At 38.2% G+C, this 27,839-nt stretch overlaps 2 protein-coding genes across 3 annotated transcripts; one reads left to right on the top strand and one right to left on the bottom strand.

Moving 5' to 3' along the window:
- Nucleotides 1–124: 124 nt before the first annotated feature.
- btf3 (basic transcription factor 3) lies at nt 125–8,055 on the bottom strand. Of its 2 annotated transcripts, none has more exons than XM_026922398.3 (6): nt 7,961–8,055; nt 5,990–6,058; nt 5,790–5,903; nt 3,110–3,311; nt 1,998–2,054; nt 125–512 (listed from the first exon to the last, which is right to left on the bottom strand). In XM_026922398.3, exons 2-6 carry the CDS (start codon nt 6,056–6,058, stop codon nt 466–468), a joined length of 489 nt encoding a protein of 162 aa, XP_026778199.1. In that variant the 5' UTR covers nt 7,961–8,055; the 3' UTR covers nt 125–465. The 2 variants fall into 2 exon arrangements, with proteins under 2 accessions (XP_026778199.1, XP_026778200.1); XM_026922399.3 differs by having other exon boundaries at nt 7,898–8,043.
- Nucleotides 8,056–18,567: 10,512 nt separating this feature from the next.
- On the top strand, nt 18,568–20,329 carry foxd1 (forkhead box D1). The gene has a single exon (XM_026922362.3). It carries the CDS (start codon nt 18,764–18,766, stop codon nt 19,769–19,771), a length of 1,008 nt encoding a protein of 335 aa, XP_026778163.3. The 5' UTR covers nt 18,568–18,763; the 3' UTR covers nt 19,772–20,329.
- Nucleotides 20,330–27,839: the final 7,510 nt, after the last annotated feature.

The following is a 27,839-nucleotide window of genomic DNA, read 5'->3' as shown; positions in this document are numbered from 1 at the left end:
TTACTTTCACAATTCATCAACCTCAATGAGATACGCTGCGAAACTTTGACAGTTACGTCACAAATAGATGCAAATTACAAGTAAAGCAAGTTTCTTTAAAAAAAAGAATGAGACAAGACAGTGCTGTTTTTATTAAGCTCATCAATAGCAAATGTTTATTTCCAGATGTGGGTTTCAGCTAGGCCGCAAAGGAGAGTCTCAGTAACGGAGAGAGATGGGCAGGATGCCCTGGGGACTGCACACACTCGTACACCACACTACAACACTGTGTGGTTAAACACACTTCTCATACTCTCAGCTTGGACACAGGGGGAACACAGCAGTGCACGAGAGGAAAAAAATAAATGGAGATTGCAATACATTTTAAAAATAAAAAAAAAAAAACTGCTCAAAGTGAGGGGAAGAGGGAGTCCCACGTGGCCCAGCTGAGTTTGGAGATTCTGAACGTCTGTCTCTCCTTTCGAGTTAGTTAGCCTCGTCCTTTGAAGCCTCGTCGAAATTCTCCACAAGATCTGCAAACAATGAAAATGCACAAAATGAGACCATTTGCCTGGATGAAAGAGAGACATGAGAATTGTAGGGCTAAGGAAACAAACATCCAGCTTCAGCTCTAGTGCGATGCCATTAACCCCTTGGGAGATGTAATCACTTGTTACATTCTCTAGACTTTAGTTAGTAAAAGAAACAGTGAGTGTGAACTGAGGGTAATCATAATGACAATTTCTTTAAAAGAGGCAAAGCGCAAACAGCTTTCAGAGCTCAAAGTTTTAACCAATGCAATAAGACAAAGTCTAGACCTAGTCATGACCTCATGAAAGCATTTTGACGTTCTGAAGACAGAAAACTGTTCATAGCTTGCATTACGGCACAAAAACAACATGCCAATGACAGTGAAAGTGTGTGGAAGCCTGGGAAAACACTTCACCTGGTGAAATTTTCTTTTCCATGTATCTCACCCAGAAGTAAAGCCATAACATTTTAAAGACTGATTACCCCCAAAAGTGAAAAGGGAGAAAACATGAAGCATGTACACCCGGTATCTTATTACAAACTGTACTGACAAGGCACATGGAACGATCCGAAAACGTGATCACAAACTGACATTCACTGTGTGAAGAAAGCACACTCAGCTAGCAAGGTTTTAGACATCTTTAGACAGACTGCCTGTTTTTATTACTGCATTTGTTATACTGACTTCTCACCCAAAGATGGCCAGGGCAAGGTTACAAAGTAAATAAACACATTTCCTTGCTGTTTTGGGGAAATATTTATGGTTTCTTAAAGTTGAGGTGTTACACGTGTATGTTATAGGCAGAAAAAAAAAATTGTCCAAATAATAAAAAATAATAAAAACATAGTAAAACCCTGATTTTTCATATATTTTTTCCTTTTTCTTAGTTGCCAGAATTCAGCCACACCATCTGCGTGGTTTTCCCAGACCACCACACTTGCAAAACAGTTGTACGGCTCATTCAGTGAACAACAGATTGAAGATTACAATTCAGAAAGATACTACCCAACTACAGCAACTGTTATTTGCTGTAACACATGATTTTAGCCACACCACAAAGTCTTACCTGAAATTCCTGACAGTGCAAACTGTTAATGATGCTTTTGATAATCATTTCCCAACACATATGGCTTGCTGCCTAGACATACCCTACCCTGCTATCCTGCAAGTTATTTAGCCAATCACTCACTACTGTTACAGTCTAAAACTATGTTGTAATAGAAGCATAAAAAAATTAAAAAACAGAAGTTGCTTTCAGAATGAGCAAACTGAAGCACAAAATTAGTTTGAAATACTTATTATAATAAATAAATAAAGCAATAGCAATAGGCAGCTATAAATATAAACATCCGTCCACTAGGTATCAAGCTTATAAGACACATCTATTCTTGCATGTGATCCATGAATAAAACTGGCTGTGATTAGGTGATTAGTAAGAAAAGGACAATTTAAAAAATCCTAGTAAAACAAAATGAGAGAGACCAACCTGGAACTTCATCATCATCTTCCTCTCCTGCTGCCACTGGTGCTTTTCCATCACCAGCTATGATTTTTAAAAAAAAAAAAAAAAAAAGGGACAAGGGGTTAAAGATCATGGCACATCTGAATGGAACCAATAGCTTAGACCCGAATGTTTTTTTAAATATTAAATATGCACTGAAAGACTATTAGTTTAACCTCATTTAAACGACCTTTAAAGGCAGCTGACCTGTGGCAAATGTCAAAGTCAAACCCCCATCGTACACCTGTTCACAAACCTCTCTACAGACAGCACATTCACACACTAGCTGAAAAACTGGTGTCTAAAATAAGACCAGGTTGGAGGGTTGGTAAAACTTGTATAATAGCATTTCTCAATCTAATCAGCATCAGTCAAATATGTGCACTTGCCACAAACAAAAATAAATAAATAGTAAACTCTTGATCGGTAAGACTTTACACAACACCTTTTTTTGCTTTTGAGGAATTCTTATTTCTAAATGGGAATTGTAAATAAAGCTCTAAATCTGCCTTCAGAGACAGGACCTACTTTTAGTAGTCTTTGGCTCTCAATTTTAAAATATTTATTGACTGTATTTAACAACTGCACTTAGACCTCCATTGTAAGTGTTAACAAGAAGTTCAGTTATTTTCTCAGTACACTGAAACATGTCCATGTCTGCTGGGATCACTGAAAGTGACAGACAGCATTTAAGGCTGAACTATTCTTTTTAAATTAGCCAACATGGCTAATGACTAACAAACACTATTATCTTGATCATAGCATTTCTGTGGTCCTATCATGATTTTGGAGCATGCATTATATCCTTGCACACTATCCCAAAACCACTCCTGTACTCTTCCAACTACAGCTTTTCTATCAGCTAATGTTTCAGGAGTGCATTCGGGACATCACCACATCCCGTTCCCTAAATAGCAATATTAAAAGCCGCGATTAAAAAAAAATAAAGAAAAAATAAAGAAAAAAACCAAACATCTAAAAATCTCAAATTGTCTAAAACCAGCTTTTCATGTTCAATAACTGCAATTCAATATTGGCAAGCTGGTAACATGAAAAAGGATCGTGATGCATGAAAACGTGACGAGTAAGCCACGCACCTTGTTTGGGCAGGGCCTCAGCGAGCTTCCGCAGACTGGTCAAGCTGTCGGCACCGAGCTGATTGAGGATAGATGGCAGCATCTCTGTGAGCTGCTTGGTCTCTGCATGGCCTGTGATAGTGAAGGTGTTGGCTGCCAGCGAAGCCTGCACTTTGGGGTTGTTGAAATGGATCACTGTTCCCTGGTTTGTAAACATGTTCACCTGCAAAGTCAGAGCATTGAGTAGTCTCGATCAGACACAGAACACGAGTACAGCTAATAATGCAGACAGACATCCCCTGTTGTCAAAAGCGACTGAAAAGTGCTTTTCCATCATATCAGTCTAGTCAAATCTAGAACCATCTTTACTCAGGTCAAAAACCTGCATCCATGTTCGATCACATCGCAGTAACCATGACAGTTGGAGTTTATTGATTGTGTGATGTTGGCAGTAGTCATTTAATTGAGTCCTCATTACATAAACACCTATTCAATGACCTACTGCTCAAAAACCTCATACAGACCACAGCGAGTTTGTTGGTCTGCAGCCAGTCACAGCACATCCAAATGTTGCCAAGTGTGCCAATACTTTAATCTCACGGGTAGCACAAAGGAGACAACAAAACCCTACTGTGAAGAAATAAACGAATCTGAAACATTAGCGATTGAAACAATTACAGTATTGCCTTTGAGAAAACACGATTCTGTGATGACTGCACTTTTTCTGAACAATATCTAGTTTCACCCATATGCCTCTGCTTAGGACCCTGGCAAGAAGACTAACCAAATGGGGTAGAAGTATTATGCAATGGAAATAAAGACAACGTGTGAGTGCATTTGTTATTGTACTGCAACGCGTGTCGGAAAAAAAAGTTTAAAAATGTCCCCATGCGCATTTGCAACGTTTCCACATGTTGGCCATTGGATCAACCCAAACAGTAAGAATAAACAGAATGTTCTATAAAGCAGCTCTCAAACTGCTGGCAACCCTCAAACTGTCAAATTCCAGACTCCCTCAAGTACAGATTTATTTTACGAATTTTAAGTTCAAATATTCATTGAATATAGCTCATTTTGTACAGTAATATTTAATAATATTTGTTTACTTGTCTTCTTTCCAATTCAATTGACCTGTTAAACAGGGATGTGTGTATCTTTTATACACACAGTGGTTATAAAAGATATGCACATCCCTGTTAAAATGGCAGGATTTCACGAAGAAAGAAAATGAACTTCCACCACACTCAATGTGAAAGTACAACTTAATTTTTTATAAGTGGAAAAACAAAAACATTTTAGGGAAAAATAAAGTTACAACAACCTGGTTACATAAGTGTGCACACCCTTTTATAATCGGGGATGTGGCTGTGTTCAGAATGAAACAATCACATGCAATCTCATGTCCAAAAATAATCATACAGCTGTCAATGAAATTATTCTGATTAACCCCAAATAAAGACCAGCTGTTTCTGTAGGATTTTCTTCAAATCTTGGTTTCGTCTGACTGCTGAATCCATAGTCCACAAAGAGATTACAAAGCATGCATGGTATCTCACTTGTCGATTAATACTGACCAGGAGAAGGCTATAAAAGAACTTCCAAAACATTAGATATACCATGGAACACAGTGAAGGCCATCAACAAGTGGAGAAAATGGGGCACCTCAATGACATTAGCAAGAACAGGACATCCCTCCAAAATTTACAGAAGACAAAAATTTACCAGGGAGGCTGCCTAGAGACCTACAGCAACATTAAAGGAGCTGCAGGAAAATCTGACAAGTACTGATTACTCTCTGCATGTGACAACAATCTCTCATGTTCTTCACATGTCTGGGCTATGGGGTAGGGTGGGCTATACAGAAGCACTTTCTCACAAAAAAACATCCAAACCCCACTAAAACACCCCAAACCATGTGGCAAAATATGTTATGGTTTGATGAGACCAGTTCCAAAAGGTATAATTCCATAATTGCAAAAGGTATGTTGGGTTCAAAAAAACATCCCCAAAAGAACACCATACCCACGGTGCAGCATGGTGGTGGCAGCATCATGCTTTAGGGCTGCTTTTCTTCAGCCAGAACTTGGGCTTTTATCAAGGTGGAGGGAACCATGAATAGCTACAAATACCAGTTGATTTTAGTGCAAAACATTCAGGTGTCTGCTAGTACTGACAGACTCTTATCCAAAGAGACTGAGTGATGCAATAAAATCAAAAGGTGCTTCAACACAGTATTAGTTTAGAGGTGTGCACACTTATGCTACTAGGTTATTGCAAGTTTTTCTCTTTTTTTTTTTTTTCCTAAAAAAGTTTCTGACTTTTTTTTTTTCCACTTTAGTTGTACACACTGAAATTTCACATTAAAGGTGGGAAAAGCTCTGACAGTTTATCTTTCATTTTTTTACTTCACAAAAACCTGACATTTTAACAGGGGTGTTAAAATGTTTTATATCCATTGTAGATAGATAGATGGCTCGAATAAATTTGATGAGTCACAATGGATTGTGACTTCCACCAGAGTAACAATTTAAAAAAAATAATAAAATTTTCAAAAAATTTCATAAATAAATAAAGTCATAGTTCCCTGGGGAAGCCCAGACCACACTGAGATCCACTGCTATAAAGAAGCTTCAAATTACACATAAGAGCATAACACAGAACAAATTCATCAAAACAGACTGGATCAGAAAGAGAAGAGCACCTCTTCAATGCCGGAGATGTTATTGACGCCCAACTTTTTCAGAGAAAACTGAAGTTTCTTGTCATCTGCGGTAGCGGTTCTGTGTACAACCTTCTTCTTTCTGCGTGCAGTACCCTGTGTAACAACACAACACATAACCAAACCAGTTCATACAACCAAAACCTATTCTGAATTTGATTTTTAATGAAAAGATGTCTTACCTTTCCACCGATGCGGACTTGCGCCTGCAGTTTGGCTAATTTCTCCTGGTTCATTATTGTCTCTTTCATCTGCAAGACAAAGCATTGATGTGTTTACATAGTGCAAGGGTTCACAAACTTTTTGTAACCAGCCAGTCCTTTAACTGTAAAATATGTTTCCTAGGTTTGGGGGGGTGGGATGCAGCACAACGCGCGGCGGAGTGCCGCTACCCACTGTCTGTCCTGAAGACCTTCCTGAGCTAGGAAACTTTAACTGTTAAAGTGCTTACAAGTGAGGCTCCCTCCATAAATGTTAAACAAATACCTTCTCTAAAACACCTCATCCATGGTTATACATTTTACTTTGTTGAACACCACATTCTTTTAAAATCTGTTGATTATTCATAGATTATGTTGAGTGTCTGCAATACAAGTCCCTATATATGAGCTGTCACTATAGAAACAATAACACGCTAGAACCAGCACATAAACATAAACCTATCGCTCACGTTACAGCCAGATCTACTTTCCGAGCCGTGCTGTTATACGAAAATAATGCACACCTTCTGACCAATCAGATTCATACGAAGCCCTTAAGGGAAGATGGCGATGGAACAAAATATGAGATGGGAGGAAAATTTATATTTCAATGCCTTTGCGTGCACAAAACGTTTGCGTTCTCTCGCAAACACAAATATCTTTGTGGGGGGAACGCAAAATTTTCTTAATATGAATTTTCCTCCCATCTCGTATTTTTTCCATCACCATGTTCCCTTAGGGTCTCCGAAGATTTGCGAACTCAACTGCGCTGTGGTATAAAGCTGCTATAAATTACGTGATAACAGTAACTTACTTGTCTCACAGACGTCGCAGTAGCGTTAAATATTACTAACCTGATAAAAAAGAGCGACATTCATTAATAAATTTAAAAAAGTCACTGTTGGCAAATCCCTGCGTTATAAGAGGAATAAAACACTGCTGTTAGCAGAAAGTAATCCACTTTAGAGGGCCACTCTGCCTCAGCACGTCCTGTTATTTTATTCCTAGTTTATATGCTCGTCTGTTGAACGTCTGACGTCACCTGGCGACTTTTTAGCACGCACTAGCTACTTCCCCCTGAACAGACTTAGCACCACTGATATCAGCTAGGCTAAGTGGAGCTCCATGTGCCAGCATGCTAACAAACCACGCTAGCTTGGGAAAGAGTGAGAGCTCCGGCTTGACGAGTTATTAAAGGGGTGCGGTCTAAAAAAAAAAAATTAAAAAAAAAATTTAAAAAAAGCCACAAGTTAACCAGCTAAAGCCTTTAAACTGAAGTGTCGTGTTAAGACACAAGAACAGAAATTCTTTAGGGACAAAATACTGTTGGATAAATAACCAGAGACTGACTTTTATTTAAAAAAAAAAAGGCAGCAGAAGTGTAGAGGCCCAAACGCACAACTAAGGCTAACTCACGGCTTTGTCGCGTGTGGAACAAGCCAAACAAGCTAAACAATTCAAGCTAAACAATAATTTCTTTGAAAGGCTTCTCAGAAATCACGAAAGTGCTGGTTTCATTCAGAAAGCGTGGACATGTCAGGAAAGCCACTGTTATGTTAGCATCCTAGCTACACTATCTTACAAAGCTTGAAGCCAAATGCTCAAGTTATAATGAACTTCCTCACGTATGAGCGCTATTCTTCCTGTTTCCTGATAATTCACGACTGAATGAACTCGACTAACAGCCTTCAGAATACACTGATAACTAGTACCTGATAAATACTCGCTATAAATACAAGCCATCTAATACATTTCTAGCCATCAGTGCGGTTTTTCGGGCCTGTCACTCCGCCAGACTCCTGTCCCAGAAATCCGGAGCCACTGGGAATGTTTCCACGGAAGCTCCGTATGAAATTACTGCCGCTCTGGTCAATCGGATACTTAATTTACCTTGAGCCTTGGAGCTGGAAGTGTCTGTGCAGGAAAGAGAGTATTTTAGATCTCCTCACTGACCTGCACGCTAGCAGCAAACACACGCGGAGAGCAAGATGGAAGCGAGAGAGAGAGGGACGGAAGTGACGTCAGGCTTGAAATGCATCACAGCAGGTTGAAAAAAATGGCTAAGAATAGTACGTGTGGAAATGATAGTGTAGGTTATGCTCTGTATAGCAATAATTTACAATAACAAAAACATCTCGTATGGTTTACTTTTCTGTCACGACAGAGAGTTAGTTGAATAAAGACAACTAAAAAGTTGTTTTTTTTAAGATGACATGGTGTCCTGCACTAGCACTAGCACACTTACATTGTCTCATTTCCTTTCTTCACCAGGCCAAGGTGACTCACTTCAAATGCTTTTTTTTTCCTTTTTTACAGTGAAAGAGAGAATTTTAGGTAGTCATTTGAGTTACAAGTCTGCACTTGTGTTATTTAAATTTAAATTTCATTTATATTGTTTTATTAATGATCTGGATAACAAAGAAAACTTTAGTATGTTCCATTAAAATGCGACTTACCCCCTGGATTTTACTCTTTATATACAATAAAAGGCAGTGTTATTTATTTTCATCCATCCGTCCATCCATTCTCTGTACAACTTATCCTACACAGGGTCACAGGGAGCCTGGAGCCTATCCCAGGGGACTCGGGGCACAGGGAAGGGGACACGCTAGACGGGGTGCCAACCCATCACAGGGCACAATCACACACACATTCACACACTACGGACAATTTAGAGATGCCAGTTAGGCTACAAGACGTCTTTGGACTGGGAGAGGAAACTGGAGTACCTGGAGGAAACCCCCGAAGCACAGGAAGAACATGCAAACTCCGCACACACAGAGCAGAGTCAGGAATCAATCCCCCCAACCCTGGAGGTTCGAGGCAACAGTGCTAACCATCCATCAGTCCATCACAGGACATAATGCACACACACATTTACACCTGGGCCAATTTAGTAGCCAACTATTATGTTTTACAGTAATTTACTACTGACTAATTACTACTGACTGAGTCAGTAAATAACTGTAAAACATAATACTGCTGGGCACTGTGGATAGCGCAATCATGCAAGCATACAATTTTCAGATTAAAAAGTTTTAAGAAGTTTTTGTTTAATCAAGAAAAATAAATCATATGAGACATTATAAAGACAGATGTGGATGTTCTTCCTTGGATTGCCTTAGGACTACAATTGCTATACACAGTTTGCACTCAAGTTTCCATCCCTGAACAGTTAATAACTTCAGTTTGATACAGTAGACTTAAAGTTAAAACTATAATGAATTCAGAAATGACTCTGATGCTCATACTCATGTTCCTGTTAACACAATTGGCACTTTTTTGACTATATAGTATACAGTTATAGAAGAGAAATTATTTATAATTGCACTATCCGGGTTCACCCAAATATGGATGGATTCCCTTTTGAGTCTGGTTTGAGTCGAAATGTATAAATTTAAAATTTAGATCCTTGTTTCTGTAAAGCTGCTTTATCACAATGTCGATTGTTAACAGCAATATACAAATAAATAAAATTTAATTTGTTATAAGAAGAAGTTCTGAATTTATTAAGTATTCATAAATTGTAGTGATACTATTTTTAGTGCAAAGATTATTACATTAAGATACAGTGCATGAACAATAATAAGAGAATTGTAGCTTGTTGTTTTTAAATTATTAGTAAGTAGTATTAATTAAGGTGCAACTTAATTGCCAATAATGTACAGTCCTGTAAAATCTACAGGAATTTTAACCATGTAATGCAAATAAGACTAATAGTAGACCTGCCTCAGTGAGTGAAGTGCTTGGGATGGGTATACTGTTTCATGAGATTAGAAAGATACACCTGAGCGAAACCATTCAAAGTTTTAAATGTCATAAGGAATGCTTTGTAGTCAATGTGGAACTAAATAGGTTATATTCTCTGACTTTCTTTATCTGGTGAATACGCAAGCTGTTGCATTCTGATCTAGCTGAAGCTTCCTGAAAAGGCAAAAGGGCAACCAGCCAGCATCAAGTTACAATAGTACAATCCAGAAGTTACGAACATCAGTATTTGTGTTTCATCTGAATTAAGAGTGAAGTTTTTAATTCATCCAACCTTTTATATCTTTTACATATTGCAGTGTAGATGTGCTGCTGAAGTGGATGGAACTGAAAAATATAGTTGTGTATCATCAGGGTAGAAGTAAAAGCCTTTAAGAATGACATGTCCAAGGGGCTGGATACAAAGGTAGAATAACAGGGGACGCAAAACAGTGGGTAACTGTATTGTACTTTTTGAAATCTCTGATAAATCTTCACTTATGCTAGCAAACTGGTAAGGGTCTGTCAAATAAGGTCAGATAAGACTTGTCTAACATTAAAATATTATGGTCAGTAGTGTCAAATGCACTCAACCAAAACAGAATAGGTAGTAGCAAGTAGTAGGTCACTGACCACTTAAACCAATGCTAATTCTGAAATTATTTTTGCCCATTCTTTTTGGCATAATTAAGATCTGTCAGAGTGGATGGAGACAGTCTTGCCACAGATTCTCAATCAGATTGAGGTTTAGGTTTTGACAGGTCCATTCTAACACATTCATTTTCGCAGTTGTAAAGCACTGCACTGTAGCTTTGTCTTGTTTTTGAATAGCTTCTCCCATCTAAGCCGTAGATCTCTCCAACTCCTTCAGAGTTACCCTTGGCCTCCTGGTTGCTTCTCTGATTAATGCCCTCCTTACTCATTCACTTACATTTGGTGGATGGTCTCCTCAAGGCGAAGTCACAGGCTATGTTTACATGCACATCAATATTCCGATATTAATCGGAATTTGGCAATATTTAATTAGTATTGAGTCATGTAAACGCCGCAATCCGATTCAAATTAAGACAATATTCTGATCTCCCAAATTCCGATTCCACCCCTGGAATATGCCTGTTCTAATCGGAAATTTGTTGCATATTAACACCTTATTCAGAAAATACACTGACAGGAGATATATGCGCATGCTCAGTCAGCAAGGAATTGTGGGTGCTAACAGATGCTTAGCTGTAGGCTAGGTATTTAGGAATGGAAACTCAGGCATACTTACTTAAATGGAATTTGATGTGCATGTAAACGTAGTTAAAGTTGTGCCATATTCTTTCTATCTTATAACAATGGATTTAATGATGCTCTGTGGGATGTTCAAATTTTGTGATTTTTTTTTTTTTTTTTTTTGCACTTCAATTTCACACTGGCAAACTCCAATCAATTAATTCTATTCAATTCAATTTTATTTGTATAGCAGTTTTAACAATGGAATCTGAAAGGTGAAATTCCTCTTCATCCTAAGTGTTTTAGCAGAAGCCTTAAGGTTTCGTGCCAAATTCGGCTGGTATTTGGTTTTGCAGACTTTAGTCAGGCTTGGATGGGTATTTTTTTTATTAAAAAAGCTTCCATCTTGCCACCCTACCCCGTAGCCCAGACATATGAAGAATTCAGAAGATTGTTGTCACATGTAGTTGCTGTAGTAATGTTGCTGTAGGCCTCTTGCCAGCCTCCCTCACCAGATTTCTCCCGGTCTTCATCAATTTTAGAGTAATGTCCTGGTCTTAGTAATCACAGTTGTGCCATATTTTCTACACTTTTTGATTATTGTTTTTACAGTGTTCCATGGTATATCCAATACCTTGGAATTTTTTTTGTAACCCTCTCCTGATATTTTTCAACAATGAGATCCCGTACCTGTGAGATCTTTGTGGCCCATGGCTTTTCCAATTGGATGTTACCAAGAAGATGTCAGAAAAATCCTATAGCAACAGCTGTACTTTATTTGGGGTTAATAAGTCATTTTAAATGATGGCAGGTGTATACTAATTAGTATTTAACATGTGATTGAATTTGATTGGTTGATTCTGACCACTGCCATATTACCAATTATAAAAGGCTTATGCAAGTTGGGTATTGTAAGTTTTTTGTTTTTCTGTTTTTCCCCTAAAACATTTCTGGTTGTTTGTCACTTGATTTTTATATGTTGCAATTTCACAATTAAGGTGAAAAAGGTTCTGACATGGTTTAACTTAGTTTCATTTTTTACATCACAAAAACCTGCCATTTTAACAGTGTGTGTAGACTTTTTATGTCTCTTATGACTTTTTAAGTCTTACATCTACATTTGTGCAGCTATATATTACTTATCTATGCCAATGGGATGGTTCTGAGGACACCCCCCAATTATACATTTAAATTTCCATTGTATTAAACAAATAGTGAAAATTGAATGACAGTGAATGTTGTAATGAAAATGTAATGAAAATTGTATTCTCTCAAGTGAACATTGAAGAAAAGACATATACACCAATCAGCCATAGCATTAAAACCATCTGCCTAATACTGTGTAGGTCCCCTTTGTGCCGCCAAAACAGCACTGACCCGTAGAGGCATGGACTCCACAAGACCTCTGAAAGTGTGCTGTGGTATCTGGCACCAAGACATTAGCAGCAGATCCTTTAAGTCCTGTAAGTTGTGAGGTGGGGCCACCATGGATCAGATTTTTTTTGTCCAGCACATCCAATAGATCGATCGATCAGATTGAGATCTGGGGAATTTGGAGGCCACGTCAACACCTTGAACTCTTTGTCATGTTCCTCAAACCATTCCTGGACAATTTTTGCAGTGTGGCAGGGTACATTATCCTGCTGAAAGAGGCCACTGCCAATATGCTACTGGGGCCATGAAGGGGTGTACTTGTCAAAATAGCATCCACATGAATTCCAGGACCCAAGTTTTCCCAGCAGAACATTGTCCAGAGCATCACACTGCCTCCACCGGCTTGCCTTCTTCCCATATTCCATCCTGGTGCCATTTCTTCCCCAGGTAAGCGACACACACACACACACCTGGCCATCCACATGATGTAAAAGAAAACATGATTCAGAAGACCACCATCATCCATTGCTCCACGGTCCAGTTCTGATGCTCACGTGCCCATTGTAGGTGCTTTTGGTGGTGGACAAGGGTCAGCATGGGCACTCTGACAGATATGCGGCTACACAGCCCCATAATCAGCAAGCTGAGATGCACTGTGTGTTCTGACACCTTTCTATCATAGCCAGCATTAACCTTTACAGCAATCAGACCAGACGGACTAGCCTTCACTCCCCACACATATCAGTGAGCCTTGGGCACCCATGACCCTGTCGCAGGTTCACCGGGTTGTCCTTCCTTGGACCACTTTTGGTAGGTGCTAAACAATGCATACTGGGAACACCCCACAAAACCTGCTGTTTTGGAGATGCTCTGACCAAGTCGTCTAGCTGTCACAATTTGGCCCTTGTCAAAGTCGCTCAGATCCTTCCAACACATCAGTTTCGAAAACTGACTGTTCACTTGCTGCCTAATATATCCCACCCCTTGATAGGTGCCACTGTACTGAGATAATCAATGTTATTCACTTCACCTGTCAGTGGTTTTAATGTTATGGTTGATCGGTGTAGTTCTTCATATCTCCCACTAGAAGGCGCTTGGATAACAGTTTGGTGACTACTAAAGCATGCAGTGGTTGCCTTCTCACGTCTCTGTAACTTTTTTCACATTATTCGCGAGTGTTTTCTAAAAGCCTTCATTATCAGAGATGTAACGAATGAGTTGTAAGCAGCACCAACCGAGTGTGGCAAAAACTCGCATGAGTGGACAGGAAAACAATCACTTCACAGTCCTTAGGTAAATGTAAAAGATGAATAAAAGACTGAAACAGAGTAAATAAACGCCAAACAGACAGTATTTATAGTGAAATAGTGAACAACAGATGTCGGATTCATTAACAATTCATAACAGAAATTATGAGAAGGTCATAATGTAGTAACTGGACTCCAAACTGCCTAATCATAATATTTGTTAATTACTTTTGTTAGGGAGAGTGAAATAAATGCAGACCAATCAAAAGGAATACAAAACAGTTATGTGAATAATAATAATAATAACAACAACAACAACAATAATAACAGCAGTAACAACAACAACAATAACAACAACAACAACAACAGCAACAACAATAATAATAAAATAATAATGATAATAATAATAATAATAATATATAGCTGCAAGCAGCGATCTGCGGGGTCCAGGCACTCCACGTGATATTGCCCCCAGTGACCATTCACACATACAGCGACTCGCAGCGACAAAGCAACTAGAGACCATTCATTTTCAATGACAGCTCGCGACTTCTTGCAACATGTGAGACAGTGACTGTTAGCGACTAGATGTGGGTGTGTCCAGTGAGAAAAGCGAGTGTCCAGGGTGTGAGAAAAGTTCAACTTTATTTGGAGCAACTTGCTGCAGCGACTACCAGTGGGAGTGAAGACCTTAGAGTGCACGTGATCTGTGGCTTTAAACACACTAATGCCACAAGCTAAGCAAATTGGCACTTTTGCCGCAGATAGATGGCCACAGTGGCAAAAAGCACACACTGGTCCTCCTTCATCTTGTACGATATGATGCATACACACACTGGTGAGTTTTACATACAAGCACTCTCCCTCCAGAATGTTTACTTTTAGCGGCAAGAAAACTGCTTTGTTGTCAAAAGTGGAATGCTGGTTGCTCCACCCAGTGATAAATGTTACTATGGCAACCAGTCATAGGACCGCCTACTGACTGCTTCATAGTACAGCGACTGGCGACTTGCAGTGATAAAATCGCTGTATGCATGTGTGTACCTTAAACAGATCATAACATACTTACCAGGTTTTGTGATGGTAGCTCAATACTAGCTGTGTGAAATGCCTGCTGGGTTCTGATTGGCTGAAGGCGGCAAAGTTTTGGAAGTAATTCAGTGATGATTAAAAGTTCCAGATAAGCAGTTCCTGAGAAACAGCTGACTCAACTCCGCCCTCAAGCAATGACCATGCCCCAATCTTTGCAGACTTCCTCACATCTTTGGACTGAACATATCTTTCAAGTTTGGTTCAAATCCTTATCACCAATCATGAATTACAGCTATTTGAGTAATCCAGCTCTGCCTCCTTAGAATTGATTGATGTATGGTGGCCATATTGTTTAGAAATGTCAACACGCTTTTGATAAGTACTGAGGGTCACACTCTGAGCTTTGTTAATTGCTGAGGTGTTGCTTTTATTTGCGTGAATTAGTGGAAATAAACTGCACCTGAAGTTCACTGAGCCTGGATTGACTAGTTACACTAAATCAAGCGAGACTATTTCAAATAAGCCCCACTTTTATTATCTCGCTTTGTGGAGTACCCCTCTGGATGGCCTGTTTATCTCTGTTAACATGCCATTAGGGTTGCTCTGGGTGAAATACTGTAAGCTCTGCAACCCTGAGCTCAGATCACAGCTCTGACATCTATTACTCCTGTAAAACTCATTCAGACTTAATGACTCATACCTCAAGCTGATTTACACCACCGCTGTCATAAACTTCAATGCCTTTATAACAGATGAGGAACTATGAAAGTATTGCAGATGTTGTGTGATCATTTACTGAGCACCAAGGAACAAATCAAGCAATCAGGGACTAGAAAGCTGGGCACATCACTGCTTGCCTTCACTGAGATGGTCTAATGGGTTTATATTTGATCACACAGCTTTAGAACAGGGGCTCTAACAATAATAATAATAATAATAATAATAATAATAATAATAATAATAATAATAATGATTTTGTACTGAAATCATTGGCCTCTATCTTTTTGAGGTAGAACTGCACACAAGCCCCAAGTAAAGAGGTTGTTAGTGAATAAGGCTTGTTTATTTACTAATGTTAGGTAAGACTTAGGGAGGACTTTAATGTCGCTGTGGTTGTGGTGGTTCATCAATGTTACATCTTTTGTACCTTAATATGCATTTCACCTGTTAATGTGGATATGATGTACCTTTTAAAATCACTTTTAAAATGATTGAAGGAACATAAATGGACTGTAATTAGTTTTTAGAGTAAAAGTAGTTTTGTTTAGTTTAAGGGCAGTTTAGTGGATAGCGCTGTGGCCTCACACCTCTGGGGTTGGGGGTTCGAGTCCCGCCTCTGGCCTGTATGCACAGTGTTTGCATATTCTGGTTTCCTCCCCCAGTCCAAATTGTGTGATCGTGCCCTGCGATTGTGTTGGCACTCCATCCAGGGTGTCCCCTGCCTTGTGCCCCGAGTCCCCTGGGATAGGTTTCAAGCTCCCTTTGCAGGATAAGCAGTACAGAGAATGGAATGGAGTTTAAGGTTAGTTCCTCTAGGTTTAGGGCATACTTTTACACCATAACCACATTAAGAGAAATTAATTATGTGTGCTCTCCCTTAATAACTTTTTGTAGACAAAGTAAATGACTAAACTGTTTCCACTTTCATATGTTTTCCTAATCTGGAAATTCCCTCATTCCATTATTCTTAATAATTTCCATTATTAGGACTGATCAATCATCATTAAACTTCCTAAGTAAAGAAAAAAAATGTTCAAAATTTATTATATTTACTTACAAAAAAACCTACTGGTGTTTGTTAGTTAGTCAGTTAGTTAAATAGTTAAGCCCACATGGAAGCATTTGCTCGGAATGTTTGTGTGGAAGTGTTGATACTCGGCCACTAGATGGTGAGCTCAGCTTCCACACACACAGGATGGGAAGCTGAGGAGTGCAGGCACGCGCCTCACCACACAGTGAATCAGCCATCAGAGGAGTGCAGATGTTTTTCCCATCACCCAGAAAAACAACTCTCATTCCCTACTGCACCATCCAGAACTAACACAGCACGCAAATGAAAAGCTAAAATCATAATTATCTTTGGAAAGATATTTTCCGCCATTCATCCTCCTTCATTTGGGTGATTATGGCAAGCTTTAGAGTTTTTATGGACTTGCGCTGTTTGTTTTTTAGATAAATGGCTTCTCATCACTTTGGCCACAAATTGTCTTTAATAACCTATTTTAAAGTGCAATTTACCCCTTTTTCTTTTAAGTGATAAAATGGTTAAACGGCAGACGATACAATAAAAGGAAACGAAATGTTTTTTTGTTTGTGTGTTTTTTTGCCATGTGCGCGCGCCTTAAACCCAGAAATCATGAACTAAACAAAGCTATTTTCATTCAATCACGTGTTTTAAAAGTAAAGCCAAACAAACATTCTGTGAATTTTCTCTGTCAATGGAAATAAAAATGTTAAGCATTTTTTTGATTAAGAGATTAGGCCTACAAATAAAAGAAAAACAAAATTTCAATTTATATTTATTAAATCTTGCCAGTTCCGTTTAACAAAATCGAGTTGTGCTGCTGAAGAATAATTATAATTTTAATAATTTTTTTGGTAATAATTTTACCAATTTAATCCTGGATCAAACGAAACGAAAAGGAAAAGAATATATGAATTGTGTAGCATTTCACAAATAATATTAAACACAATAAAACACTTCTGATGTCTCTTACGGGTTCTGATTGTTATAATTATTATACCTGACTTACTTTAAATCCCCCCCAAAATAAATAAATAAATAAATAAATAAATAAATAAATAATCTATGCATATGATTGTCGGACTTTGACATGAAAAATGAAATGTGATTTTTCCACAATTTTTTTTTTTTTTTTAAATAATTTTATTTATTTATTTATTTATTTTTACATATTTCATGTTTTTTGGCTTCATAATCTAACGTGTTTTCACATTACTATCACTATTAGGCTAAAGGTGATATATATGAAGTCACGTGTGGAAAAAATGACACATAATTTCACCTGTTAAAGTCCGAACATCACGTGTTTTTCCTTGCAGAGTTATAATCCCATCAGCTGCAGTGTTGTCTCCTCTCTCCAAAAACATAATGATAAATGAATAGCTTCATTTACAGGGAAAAAAAAAAAAACAAAAAAAAAAAACGTGCAGCTGTGAAATAAATTGTCGGATGAAAGGTGTGTGGCCTGGACATTTTAATTCTAATTTAACTACTGGAAATAATACAGGTTTATATACATATATGTATATATATATATAAAATTTAAAATATTATTAGAAATAATTAGTATTAGAAATATCGACGCTCTAATAAATATTATTCTATTATTATAAATATTATTACATTTGGGTCCCATAAAGTTTATAAACAACTATGACATAAGAATTGGTCTTATAATGAACAGAATGTGAATGTCTTTTTTCACGCGCACGCGCTCGCGCTCTTCCGGGATCATACGCGATTTAAGCGCTGAGTGTTCTTGCTCGTGATAAGCTATGATCTATAGATGATCAAATGCGCTAGAAAGTGACCAACGACCAAAGACCAATATCTGAAATGTACTCTCAGGGTATTAGCATGGCACATGCCCGATCTGTAGCCTGCGCTGCACTGAAGGGAAGCACAACAATAGTATGGGAGGTTCCTCCAGCAGCCATGTGTTTACTTCTCTGCTCTTTCCCATAGCTCAAAGTAGCGAGGAGGATTTTATTCTTAAGAAAACAAACTGACTAAAATGTTTCCTGAAACCATAAGAATTCGCATTTATTCAATTATTGGCATCTTTTTTTCCCCCTCCAACAACATTGGCGTGTTGTTGTTCTCGCTCAGTAGCCACGGTGACGCTTGGCGATCATGTGATCAGGGAGCTGGTATATAGCGCGCGGGAAGGTCCGCCCTATTTGGAATTCTGCTTTGCCTTATTTGAAGTGGCTCCCGTTCGCCTGAATTAGCGCATGGATGCTGGGCTTTAAGGTTAACTTTGGATCGACAGCTTTATGAATGTTTATGGCGGCTTACGGCCACGCTGTGCGCTTGTCTTCATCACGCCGCTAATTATGAGTCTCTTCATAATACCGCAGCAGTAGCAGCAGCGCGCGCACCGTCTCACCGAGAGCCATGACTCTGAGCTCCGAGATGTCGGACGCGTGTGCGCTCTCGGAAGAGCCGGACATCGATGTGGTGGGCGAAGGAGACGACGACGACGTGGATGCGGCGGCGCGCTCGCGCCCCTACGACGACGACGAATTCCCGCGCGCTCGCGACGAGCTGTTCCTCGCCGCGTCGCCGCCGTGCGTGGACCCTGTTCACGGCGCCGCCGGCTCGGGCGCGCGCGACGCGTACAAACCGGCGAGCAAGAACGCTCTGGTGAAGCCGCCATACTCGTACATCGCGCTCATCACCATGGCCATCCTTCAGAGTCCCAAGAAGCGGCTGACGCTCAGCGAGATCTGCGACTTCATCAGCAACCGCTTTCCGTACTACCGCGAGAAGTTTCCCGCGTGGCAGAACTCCATCCGCCACAACCTGTCACTCAACGACTGTTTCGTCAAGATCCCGCGCGAGCCCGGCAACCCGGGCAAGGGCAACTACTGGACGCTGGACCCGGAGTCGGCCGACATGTTCGACAACGGCAGCTTCCTGCGCCGGCGAAAGCGCTTCAAGCGCCAGCAGACACCCGAGCTGCTGCGGGAACACGGCGCTTTCGTCCCTGCCTACGGCTACGGAGCTTACGGTTGCGGTTACGGCCTTCAGCTGCACGCGGCATATCACGCACATTCCGCGCTCTTTACCTTCCAGCAGCAACAGCAGCAACAACAAGCGCCTCCGTCTTCAAGACACACCGGAACTCTGATCCCAGCGCCTTCCCTCATGCCAAACACAGCCGAACTCGCGCGCTCCCGCTTCTATCCTCCGCTGAGTCCCGGGGTTTCGTCCCCGGTACAGACTGCGACCAAATCCCCGGTACACCGCTCACCTTTCTCCATAGAAAGCCTCATAGGGAGCGCTGGGAATCCCGCGCATGCGCACTGTGCCTCACGGACTCCGCCGGCGCCTTTCGGACCGAATGGAGCAGCAGCCGAAAAGTTTCCCACACGGATAGTCAGTGGCACAAGCGGCTGTTAATTTCATAACTGAAGTTCACATTAAAAAATAAAAATAATAATAATAAGCGATACACACAAACGCTCCTGTTTTTAAGGTAGGATTGTTTATTTCTTTGATTTTTTTTTTGTTGTTAAATGCACCTGAAAGGTAGATTAAATTAAAGCAAATGCCCCTTGTGCCTATATACATATATATACATATGTGTGTATATATATATATATATATATATATATATATATATATATATATATATATATAAACATCTAGTCAATTCCATTTCAGTAAAGTGATTAGCAGACATGGCGTAGGGCCTCTCAGGATAATAACATGTTTATACATATTTTTAACCAAATCTAACAAACTGTCAGTTCATCTTAATTTTGTGTCGAAACCCATTGATTGACACCTTTTAAATTTGAGTTTTAATTTGTTTCCTTTTCATGAAAATTCACAAGGACTTTGATACGATGTGTGCTTATATCAGTAATATGTACATTATTTTAGTTGTATGCTCGGAGTGTAATATTTTTTACACGATTTGTTTTACTATAAGAATAAATATTGTTTTACAGAAAAGATGAGTGGAAATGAACTTCTTAATATCTACGCAACATCTCCAAAAATTGGCAAACAGTTTGCAATCAGCTGCTTCCTAGTTTGTCTCTGTGTAAAAGAAAAAGTAAGAAGAAAAAAAGCTGGGGAAAAATCTAGCTAAATAATAATAATAATAAAAAAAACCTCCAGGTTATCTATAGGTAAAAATGAGGATTTTATTTTACTGATTTATTTCTGCAGGTTTTTCCTGCAGTAGCATTTATGAAGACCCAGTTATTTAAATGACGTCACGCATAATTTAAAGTGCACGACTGTGTATTTCTTTCTCTCTTTTTTCTTCAAAAAATATTATAAGAATGAAAGCTGTTAAATTGTTCAGATCTTTCTGAGATCTGATTCTGATTTCTGAATTTCACAGAGAATGAGGACAAAAAAAACCAACTAACTAACTAGCTAATGGTTACTTATTTTCACACTGTGAAAGGCATTCCAGAAATTTCTCTGGTGTGAACCTAATATCATAGTAGTCATGCATTTGTTTAAAAATCCTACAAAAAATACAGACAGATGACCAATTAAAAGAAAAAAAAACCTAGTGGCTCTCTTATGTTGTTGGAGGTATTTTGCTGGCATGGTTTGAGACCACTTATCCACTTAGAGGAAAGGGTATATCAAATCCAGAATGATTCTGAATGATCACCTTCATCCTGTGATAAAACCTTTATCCTAATGGAAGTGCTCTTGTCCAGGATGATGATGATGATGATGATGATGTCACTGCACAGGGCACCAGGCTTACTGAATGCTTTGATGAGGGTGAAAATGGTGTAAATCATATGCTTTCGTCTTTGCAGTCAGTAGATCGTATGGTGTTAAATAGCACTCTGCATCACTATCAAAACACCAGTTGAGGGAATATCTTTTGGAAGAACGATTCAGTGCAGTTCCAGAGAGTTGTACAATCTGCGCCAAGGCGCATTAAGGCTGTTTTGGTGGATTATGGTGTGGCCCAACACCTTACTAATACACTTTATGTTGTTTTTTTTTCCTTTCTCAGCTGTCTGTATATGTACAATATATTTGGTAAATTACTAAATTGAACACTGCTGTTTGATACAGACAATAATCTAAGTTGAGAAAAATACATTTTTTACACTTTTTCTTAAAGATACTACACTGTACCTTTTCTTTTCACTGGGGCGGTATCTTCAGATACACAATTTGTACCTTTAATCTGTATCTTTAACCTAGAAACAAAAGGTACATATAGTGTACTTTTAAAGATGTACTATTTACAGGCTATATACCTTAAATCATTTTAAAAGGTATATTATATTATATTATTATATCCATGTTATCAGGTGAAAGATACATATTAAATGTAAAAATAAAAAAAATAAAAAGATGTGCCCTTGAGGTCACCACCCAGCCACGAGGAAAGGCACAGTTCAGTTTTTTCTGTAGGATATTCTGTACAGGTATGAAAATACATAGCTTCAGAAACCTGTAAAACCTTTTCTAAATGATCTTCTGTGCATTCCCTTCGAGTAAGAGCGTTTATAAAAAACAAAAAGATCTAATCTTCTTAGAACCTTATAAGAAAGTGTAAAAGCAGCAGAGTGAAATCCTTACTTTCAGATTCCTTCATGCAAAACGTATAGCAGTAGATTTGAATAGAATTTATTGTGAATTGATATTTCACTAAAATAAACAATAAACATACAAACAAAAAAAAACCCTTTGTTCACTTACCACCCTGACAGACAAGGAAAGACAGTCGGACACACACACACACACACACACACACACACACACACACATACAACCAAATAAACACTAGTGTGACCTGTATTACACTTTTCTGTGGCTTTTCTCACATTGGTGAGAAATAATCTCCTGGTGATAATAATCTCCCCGAGTAATCAGTGTTTCCTCCATTTCCACTCATTTGCCATCTTCCACAGCACCAGGTCTGCCCTCCAAAGACCTCAGACGCTATCACTATCCAGGAACCCAGAGGAAATAGCAGTGCGAGTTATAATAAAGAGATAAAATCGCCTGGTCACCTGTTACAGGGATTTAATAATGCCTAATGGACTCTTGCATTTATAATCATTGTGAAAGAGCAGATTTCAAGAGAGAGGAGTGACTGTAGCCCAACATATATTTTTACATTAACAGTTACAGCATAGCATTTAGATACTATGCTGCATTTATCGCATTATTTATAGCATTTATAGCATTATTTAGATGCTATGCTGCATTTATAGCATTTATAGCATTATTTATAGCATTTATAGCATTATTTAGATGCTATGCCTCGTTTACAGCATTATTTATAGCATTATTTATAGCATTTATAGCATTATTTAGATGCTATGCTGCATTCATAGCATTATTTATAGCATTTAAAGCATTATTTATAGCATTTATAGCATTATATAGATGCTATGCTGCATTTATAGCATTATTTAGATGCTATGCTGCATTTATAGCATTATAACATTTAGATGCTTTTGTCCAGAACAGAAGTGCAAATCCTCATTCCAAAGTGTCCTATACGTCCAGCAAAAAAAGATATTTCTTTACAGAACTTGCTAAATATGTTCTTTCTGACTTACAACTATTTGAATTCGTCGTCTGTAAATGTAAAAATATTAAACTATACATTAATAATATTATGATGCTGAACTTATGGTACACCCTATAGTAGAACCAGGCCATGGTCTAAACACAGCATAACGTTTTTTAGATAGGGTTATTATTTTGGTTTGTATTTTTGATATTTTCTTTTGGTTTATATTTGGGCTATTTTGGCTTATATTTTTGATATTTTCTTTCTTGCATGCCCTCTGAGAGATCCGTGTTTATACCTGCAGAACAGTTTCTGTGTGCTGCAGCCCAAACCCACACCACTGATTCATCTGATTTAACAAGTTCATTCATTTTTCAATAATCTAAAGTGACACGTAAAGGTTCTTAAAGACTGAATCGAAGTATGTAATTTCTAGCTTTTTTTTTTTTTTTTTTTTTTTTGCCTTGTGATCTGGAAGCAGCTTTTAATAACTGAATAAACAAAGCAACAAACAAATAAACAAACAAATAAATAAGACAAAGCGCCAAAATCTTATAGTAAACACAGCATGCATTAATAATTATATCTTCAGAAGGATAATAAGACGTCTGTGTTTGTGCGTGCGTGCGTGTGTGTGTGTGTGTGTGTCTCTGTCTGTCTGTCTGTGCGCAGCCGCAGTAGCTTGTACCTCGCGTGCCTCCTTGGACGCGGAGAAAATGCGGAGAGTAGTGGAGACAGTTCAGTAGGCCACACACACACGCACACACACACACACACACACACACACACGCATACACACAATGATGATGTAACTGTGCTACTACTAGTGACAGAGCGGGAAAATGGGTCAAAGTCGGACACAAGCGCGCGCGCACACAGAAAAGCGGAAACCCTTTTGTACCCATGCAGTGCATGAATTACAAAAATTAAATGAACTGCATTAATTTAATAGAGTTTTCAAATTCTGAATTTTTGACCCTTTTTGTCTCCTTAGTTAGATCGCTGCGAACTCATCCGAGCATTTAATTAAAAGGGATTGTGGCTTCACTGCGCACAAGTGCACAGTGCTGTAGCCTGGCGTTAGCGTCCTGCTCGGGCCATCAATAATACATGATTCCTGAGACAGTGTGTGGACGTGCATGGCGTGGCTTGTCCTTCTGAACACACTTCTCTCAGTGCTGGTCTTTTTTAAACCGAGTCTCCCAAAGGCTGAGACACATGCAGGTTTCAATCCCTGTAAAGCCCTGCAGAACGCGCGCGCGCACCAAGTTTGATTTAATGCTCGGTTTCCTCATATCACATTCATCTAAACTAAATTCATCACACTGCACACTTAGACCTCACAGGCTTTTTATTTAAACAATTACAGTAACTTACTCCTAATATTTACAGTTACTTACTGTGATCAATTCCTAAAAATTATGTTACTGTAATTAATAAGTGACGTCACAGAAATGACCCATGATGCAATGCATATTATAGTTAAATACTGTATGAGTATATTATAGTAATTCACTGGCCACTTTTGCACATATTTACCCTATAAACTACAGTAAGGGTCAGCAGGGTATGTGTCAGTCGTTTAATAACCGAGTTATGAAATAAGAGTAAAATGTAAAGATGATGCAGAGTGATATTACTGTGGGGCAAACATTAACTAGACTATACCATACACGAACGAGATTGGTTTTTAGATCCAAATTTAATTTTAATTTTAATCAGAGCTTACTTATTTATTTTTTATGTAATTACAAAGTAGCCTAAATTAAAAAAAATCTGCAGCAGTGGCAGCAATGTATAATTTTATACTATTGCTTAATAATAAGCTAAATAGATGATAAGACGAGGCTCATTAAAGAAATGGTCTTGAATACACTTGTGATGCGTTTTGAGAACTGAATAGCTTTAAATGTTTTTTTTTTTTCTAATTAATTTTTTTTTTTTTTTTTTTTTTTTTTTTTGCTTACCGAATGCACGAATAGCGACCAAAACAATTTATCCAGCTGGCTAGAAAAATGAGAGCTGTGGAGAAATTAATTTAAAATAAAATAAAATATATTTGCAGACAAAGAAATAGATATGAACATTTTAGACTGAATTTATTCAATGTTTGCAAAGGCAGAACTCCAACCCTGATAACATAAGACATTATTATTATTATTATTATTATTATTATTATTACTATTACTATTATTATTATTCCAGTAAAGTATAGTGAAAGTCTTGGAAGTAATGCTTGTGTGATTTACATGATGATCGTGACGACTTTATGTGGATGAACTAAAGACATTTATCCCATTAGTAAACTGATAGATCAAATTGCTTCAGAACTCTGGTGAGGATGATATTGAAAATGTTATTTCCTACATTATTTATTCCAAATGTATTTTATTTTCTTGAATTTGACATTTGGGAATGAGTAGCAGTGGTTTTTGCTGAGCTAGGTAAATTTTTAGCCTTTGTTGCCCGAGGAAATTTCTTCTCATGGATGCTACAGTTGATATGGAATAAAGGATAAATACTAACAAATAGAAAACCATTTAAAAACAATATTAAAAAGTTATCATGGTCACATTTAACATAATAAAGCACAGAGATTGTAGAGACATTATTATTATTATTATTATTATCATTATTATTATTATTATTATTATTAATAATAATAATAATAATAATAATAATAAGAAGAAGATAATTTATTAATTTCAATTACTAACAATAATTAAAATAAATAATGTTTACATGAATTCATTTTGAAAACTTTTTTTTTTTTTTTAAACACAAACTTCCCGTTAAAAGCTTAAACACTTTTTATGTAAGGCTCCGTATTTTGTCAAAGCATTGCAGATCTAACATGCCACATGTCAGAAAGCAACTTCCTAATGAAAATACACAAATGAGAGATGAAAAGTGCCCTGCATGCCCCGTGCGCCCTGCTGGAAGTGGAGGAAGGAGACGTTGTGCGCAGTGAGTGATGGGCACCGAGGCAACCAGCACACCAAAGAATAACAGTCCACCAGCAGCAGTCATCATTCACCCTGTTAGCTTACTTTCATGATGTCTGAGCAGTCTGAAGAGAAAGTTGGGTGGCAAGCTGCTCTCATTTACCCCGAGGCTGTACGTGTGATTGGGGGTTGATCTAAAATGTTTAAAAAAAAAAAAAAAAAAAAAAAAGCTTTCTTCTTGGCTTTGAGCTCAGTGTTTCATGCTTCGTTAGTTTATCCAGTGGGATTGTGGGTCAGAGATCACGAGGATCAGGGCTAAATCCACAAGACTGTTCCTAAAGCAAATGCTAGAGCAGGTACAAGCATGGTTTATATCGCGTGACACACAGCAAGAACATTTACTTTATGACAATATTACAGACAAAATAAGCTAATGCAATTAGAAGCTAGTAGTGTGTAGTCCATATGCGTGTCTAATAAATCCCAGCAGATCCATTACTAAATTATTGATGAAAAAGATATAAAACATAATCAAGCACAATCTGCAGAATTATCAGTGTTCAAGCACATGCAATTATATCAGCTTTATGGAATATGTAGGCTCTGTTGGAAGCAATTGCTTACAATGAAAAATAATGCAACTGCATTGATAAAAAGCTGTGTATGGATACATCACAAATTATGTATAAATCATGAATACACACAATAAATCACTGATAAAACACAAAAGTTCAAAACTTTTTTGAAATTGCATTTTAATTTTCTACATTCAATTATATTTTCTTACAATTTTCTAATTGAAACAACAATAATTATTACTACTGTATTTACAACAACCACATTAATAATAATAATAATAATAATAGCTCTAAAATGCTTAACATCATTGTAATATGTGCAATGAAACGAACTGCTCTAGCTTTTCCATACATATTTTCTAAAATAACAAATCTGTTTCCACCTCACATGATTAATGTTTTTTTTCCCCCTCACACATTACTTTCCCCTTTTAAGCAAACGCATCAAAGGAAAGTGCACTGCATAGATGCATAGTTGGTGTATGCACATGATTGCCTATAAGTGCATTTCTGACTGATTATACGTAAATGTAAAACGTTCACAAATCAGTAAAATAAACAAGTGGATTTCATTTGTGGAACACACACACACACATCCACACATCCACACACACCACTATTCAATGACATTCAAAAAGCAGCTCCAGGCTCCCAGATTCGAACCTGAGGTTGGGTTATTGTCTGTGTGGAGTTTCATACAGTATGCTCTTCTTTTTCTTCTGTTTCCTCTCACATGCCAGTAAGTGCACTCACTCCTCTAACATGCCCCTAGATGTCAATGAGTGTGTGAATGTGTGCATGGATGGCACACCCTGCCATCCAGGGTGTATCCAGGGTGTATCCTGCCTCACGCCCAGTGTTCCCGGGATAGGCTCAGGATCCACCACGGCCCTGACTGGGATAAAGCTCTTACTGAAGATGAATGAATGAACTGCCCTTCACCATTCAGCTAACAGGTGTATTGAGAGCACCATTCACAATGGTGATACTGATACTGTAAACATGTAAAATGTGGCTAATATAATTACCCAGTGGACACACACACACACATACACACACACACACACAATAACTAATACTTTGATTACATTTTCCATTAGTGTTCTTACTTATACAAAATGCTTTGACCCTTACGTGTGTGGATGTGTGTGAGAGAGAGAATGATAAAAGTATGACAAGAAGGAGAGAAAAAAACATGTGAATGCTCTCCATGGGGGGGATTCAATCCCTTTTCACATTGTAGCCCAGCAACACTTATCCTCTATCCTCTGTGTAGCTAGCTGTATAGTGAAGAATTCTCTCTCTCTCTCACTCTCTCTCTCTCTCTCTCTGTGTGTGTGTGTGTGTGTGTGTGTGTGTGTGTGTTACGCTCCATTAGTACATTTCAGAACTAAAGGCAGGTCTGAATGCAGCACCAATTAGAGAGAGTTAGA

The sequence above is a fragment of the Pangasianodon hypophthalmus genome, chromosome 27 (genome assembly GCF_027358585.1).
Source record: "Pangasianodon hypophthalmus isolate fPanHyp1 chromosome 27, fPanHyp1.pri, whole genome shotgun sequence".
Classification (NCBI taxonomy): Eukaryota; Metazoa; Chordata; class Actinopteri; order Siluriformes; family Pangasiidae; genus Pangasianodon; species Pangasianodon hypophthalmus.
Note: the sequence above shows the minus strand (reverse complement) of the source record. Positions and strands in the feature narration are given on the sequence as shown.